This window comes from Pyrus communis, chromosome 11 (genome assembly GCF_963583255.1).
Source record: "Pyrus communis chromosome 11, drPyrComm1.1, whole genome shotgun sequence".
Classification (NCBI taxonomy): domain Eukaryota; kingdom Viridiplantae; phylum Streptophyta; class Magnoliopsida; order Rosales; family Rosaceae; genus Pyrus; species Pyrus communis.
In genome coordinates this window covers 19,274,692-19,279,569 of record NC_084813.1, presented here as the reverse complement: position 1 = coordinate 19,279,569, position 4,878 = coordinate 19,274,692, and the positions used below count along the sequence as shown (strand labels likewise).

At 37.4% G+C, this 4,878-nt stretch overlaps 1 protein-coding gene across 1 annotated transcript; it reads right to left on the bottom strand.

Moving 5' to 3' along the window:
* Window positions 1-514: 514 nt before the first annotated feature.
* LOC137709378 (receptor-like protein 6) lies at window positions 515-4,382 on the bottom strand. Its single transcript, XM_068448472.1, has 2 exons — window positions 1,428-4,382; window positions 515-769 (listed from the first exon to the last, which is right to left on the bottom strand). Exon 1 carries the CDS (start codon window positions 4,249-4,251, stop codon window positions 1,474-1,476), a length of 2,778 nt encoding a protein of 925 aa, XP_068304573.1. The 5' UTR covers window positions 4,252-4,382; the 3' UTR covers window positions 515-769; window positions 1,428-1,473.
* Between the last annotated feature and the right edge of the window lie 496 nt (window positions 4,383-4,878).

Here is a 4,878-nt window from a genome sequence, read left to right as displayed (position 1 = left end):
ATAATGTGCATAGCTTGTACATAGCCAGTTTATTCTATTTGAGTCCAAAGATTAAGAAAATAAGTCATTTCTGGTAATTTCCCTAAGTTTTATGATGAAGTGAAACGAATCAAAATAATATGCAAAGTAAAATCGAGAGTTCCAACTAAAAAGGTAAAATTGTGCATGTTTTAATTTTCGAGCCAAGCTAATTAAAACATAATGATCGATGTTACTTTCTCATACCAGCATCAATAAGCAATACGTTAAAACATGAATTCCATTTACCTAGTATACCTAGTATTCAAACTATGGATGTAGCCAAATCGTCAATTATGAAGTGAGGATCGAACCGGTTACAATTTCATGATTATGTTACACCTTTGTGCAGAAACAAATCATTCACGAAACACGCCTACATGGCATAATCAAACCATAACATACATGGTTTCAACAACTTTAGCCAATGAAAATATGTTATAAATATTTTATGATTTTCTATATACTAATTTATAGATGAAAATTTTTAGGCGGTGTTGCGGGGTTTAAGACCGTTTAAGGTGATACTATTTTACATATATAATATATAATATGATTACAGACAGAGATGATAATTTTTACAACGCTATTTACATATATTACATGTTTTATACATTATCATGCAACCATAATCAGATGAACCAAGCTTAAGATTGAACAAATGTAACCACGAAAATAACATTGTGCAAAACTAATACGACCAACTTCAATCACACCGACAATCTACTTTTTAAGCAAGTTTTCGACAAACCTGCAATAGTAAAATAGACAAATCAATAGATTATAAGAGATGAATGAAATTTATAATTTATATATCATGAATGGATTAATGAAGAATCGATCGTAATGGTAAATATAGTAGTCATACAGATTAAGAAGCCATTCATCATATAAGCTAGCCCTCATAAATTCATTTGCTTCAACTATTCTTCTAGCAATTGATAAAGAAAGCAAGCTGCCAGCTATGCTGTAGTTTGTGTAAGTACTCCCTAATCATATGACCAATAATTCATTTAAAAAGAATCCCATTTTTTCTCAAAAGAAAAGAAAAACATAAAGGCATTCCTAGTGACTATATATGCAAGCATGTTAGTTTCGATTCAGTTGTCATGTTTTAATTTATTCCAAGTTACTTTCGGAAGGGCAACTTCCTCATTAAGGTTGCCAAAAACCTTCTGGTGGCAAACTAAGGCAGCAATGCCAGAAGATGCATGCAGTAAAATTTTGGGTACTCACTACTCAGTTAGAAATATAATTTTAGATACTCACTGCTCAGAAATATAATACAACTCTCACAAATAAATGTTACACTTATTAACACCAAGCATGCATCACAAGTTAGAATTAATGTTTTTAAGGAAACCTCGACGACAGCATGAGAGAAATCTTATTGAATAAAAAGAAAGTACCTGAATTGGCCTTGAAGAGCCAAACATTTCATGGATAAAATAATGACTATGTCCGGCGTCCCTTTCCCTTTGTGCCTCTTGGCTGCCTCTTCCTGCTAAATTTCTCCACAAACCATTCATGCTTGTTGTTTGCCAAAGTGTTCCCAGAAATCACTCCAACTATTAGTCCACTAATGACTCCGGGCAGAACCACGTACCAATCAAACTCAAATCGAAATCCCGAATCTTCACCTTCCTCAAGGATTGATGGTGGTGGTAGCTTTGTGCTCTCAGAATCCTTGCATTTCTTTGACAAAGGCTTCCCGCACAAACCCGGGTTTTCTTGGTATGAATCTTCTAGGAATGTATCAAACTGTTGGCCAACTGGGATAGGCCCCCAAAGACGGTTGTGGGATACGTTGAAATATGCAAGAAAATTGAGTTGTACCAAATTGCTAGGGATCCCTCCTGAGAGCTGGTTTTCAGAGAGATCCAATGATTCAAGAGCTGCCAAGTTCCCTAGAGATGAGGGGATGAGACCCGTGAGAGAGTTGTTGGAAAGGCTTAGAAAACGAAGGCCTCTTAGATTCCCAATTATACCTGCCGGAATCTCACCTTCAAATCTATTACTTGAGAGATCAATGAGTCTCAAAAGATAAGGCGTCTCCAAATATTTCAACTCAACACCTTTAGCAACAATCGTGATGGTGTATGGATACTCATACCGGATTTTATGTGGGTTGCCGGTTGAAGAGACTTTAAAATAAGTTTGATTGGCTTCACCAACAAATTTCATGAAATTACAGTTCTCTAGGTAATTTGAGGGCAACATACCGGAAAAATCATTGTTAGATAGATCAATGATGCACAAGTTCGGGAACTCGTGTATAGTTGCAGGCTTCCCAATTATGCCATGAAATCCATTATGCCGCAAAATGAGAGTCCTTAGTACTGGAAGTGCCCCTAACCAAGATGGGAAGCTGTCGCTGATGCGATTGTTTCCAAGATTGAGAAACTCTAACTGAGTGCAATTGGCCACTGTTCTTGGCAACTTTCCTTGCAACCGATTGAAACTTAAATCAACCATTCTCAAACTATTTTTGTTTGCACACATTTGAGGAATATTGCCATGGAAAGAATTGTTCCTTAGGTGCAGTATTTCCAATGTACTGGAGTTCCCAAAACATTGCGGAAGCATGCCACTCAAGTTGTTGTTGGACAAGTCAAGAACTTGTAGATAATCCAAGTAGCAAAACAAAGGTGATATTTCTCCACTATAATCATTTTTTGCGACATCATAAGCTGTGATTGATTGTGGCGGAACTGGCAGTGATCCTTGTAACCTGTTGGACGCTATACGAAAATACAACATATTTTTCCATGGAAGAATGAGTGGATTTTGGTCAAAACCGGTTAACAAGTTTCCAGAGAAGTCAACATTCAACAACGTATCTGTAGTTGCATTCCAGAACCATTTTGGTATTTGGCCATGAATGTTGTTATAAGAAAGGTGTAGGTCGTACAATTCCTTTTGATTACTTAAAAATTCAGGAAACTCTGTTAAGTTGCACCAAGACAGCCACAGAATTTGGAACATAGGAAGAGTAGCACTCAAATTGGATTTGATCCGTAGAGATAACTTGTTGTTTGATAACAGAAGATCCTTTAACTTCTTGAGGTTGGAAAACTGATCAAACTCAACTGATCCCCTCAAGTTATTAAAGGAAAGATCTAGAACAGTTAACTGGGTCAAATTCATTGTAACCCAAGATGGGATTTGACCAGTTATTTCATTAGCGCCCAAATCTAGATATTCAAGGTTGGTCAGGTTAGACACAAAACATGGGAATTTTCCCCTTTGGTTGGTATATGAAAGGCCCAAGTGATAAAGTTTGGTTAGCTTTCCAAGCCAAGACAAGGATTCGGAAACTAGAGATTGGTTTGTTGTTGTGAAAGAACTTTTGCCAGGAAAATCCAGGGAATCATAAAATGAAGAAATGTCAAGATACCTGAGCTTGGTAAGGTTCCTGAGTGAAGATGGAACATGGGGATAAAAGTTACAGAAATGGATGCCCAATAGATTTAAGGAATGAAGGTTTCCGAGAGAGGAAGGCAGTTGACCGGAGAAGCTTGAATGCCCAACTGTTAACTTCTTCAAGGAATTGGTCCTGTTAAAGTTTGGAAAATAACCTGTGAGGTCTAAGTTCCAGGACACATAAAGAACCTCTAAGTTAGGTAGGTGAAAAAGGCCAACAGGAAATTCCCCATACAAACCAGCGTCTTTAAGTTCGAGAGATGTGAGAGAAGATGCATTGACCAAGATATCAGGCACAGTGGAGTATATGTCTACCGAGCTAAGGTGAAGCTGTTTTATGTTGGTCAAGTTTTGGACTAGGCTTCTCAGGTTGGCCTTTGTCAGTTTTAAATGGAAATGATTTGCACCACCACGTTCATGTTTTTCATTGTAAGACAGATCCAGGGTAGACAGTTTGGACAACTTGGAAATTTCAGATGGAATTTGGCCAAAAAAAGACGACCGAGAAAGGTTGAGATATGTTAGGCTCGTAAGTTCATGGCCTAATCTTGACGGTATTGGAGAGAAGTTGAAGTGATTATCTGATAGGTCGAGCCTCTGCAAGTGAACAAGTCGGAAGAGGCTGCTGTTGGAAGTGATAGAACCATATAGACAGCTGCTGGCGAGGTCAAGGCCAATGACATGGCCAGACTCCTCATAGCACTCAACACCATCCCACGAACAACAGTTACTCCGATTCCGATCAACTTGATCTTCTTGCGACCAAGATGCAACCTTCGGATAAGCAGATGGATCATTAGAAGCAGACATATTGATCGTAAGGCTTTCCTTGAATTGAAACAAGGCAGAGCACTCAGCGAAATGCGAAAGTGTTTGCACAAACGAAACACAGTGAGTAGCATTGAGTAAAAGCAAAATAATACAACCTATAAAAAACAAGCTAAACCATGAAGACCCCAGCCCCGTTCCCATGTCTGTTTATCTTTTCCTGATTAAACACAACTCACACAATGAAGGCTGAATGTTGAAATCTAATTTTCAAGTTGTATATGAATGATGAAGCCAAAGATGCTTCAAAGAAAACATGCGTGTGAAAGCCTAGAAAACTGATCGTGTATTAAGAAGGATGCCAGATCATTACTACAAATAGTTTTATTTTTATTTTTTATAACTGTATGTAGTTAGTAGTGGTACTGTATGTAATTAGTTGTACTAAATTAATCATATTCAATCAAAAGAAGCTTTTACACAGACCACTCTAGTTTCCTGTGTATGAGTTGGAAAAGCCTCCCCTTTAATAAAGTTGATGGGAGAAGACAATAATACAAAGAAAGAAGTTGAGTGGTTGAAGAAGACAATAATTGTGTGATAGTCAAGCTTCCACACCACACAAAGAAGTTGAGTGGTAGTTTCCAGAATAAAAAAATAAAAAATAAA

What these genes read in the sequence shown, in the direction of transcription:
- LOC137709378 (XM_068448472.1), bottom strand. Translation starts at nt 4,251, where the DNA reads ATGTCTGCTTCTAATGATCCATCTGCTTATCCGAAGGTTGCATCTTGG.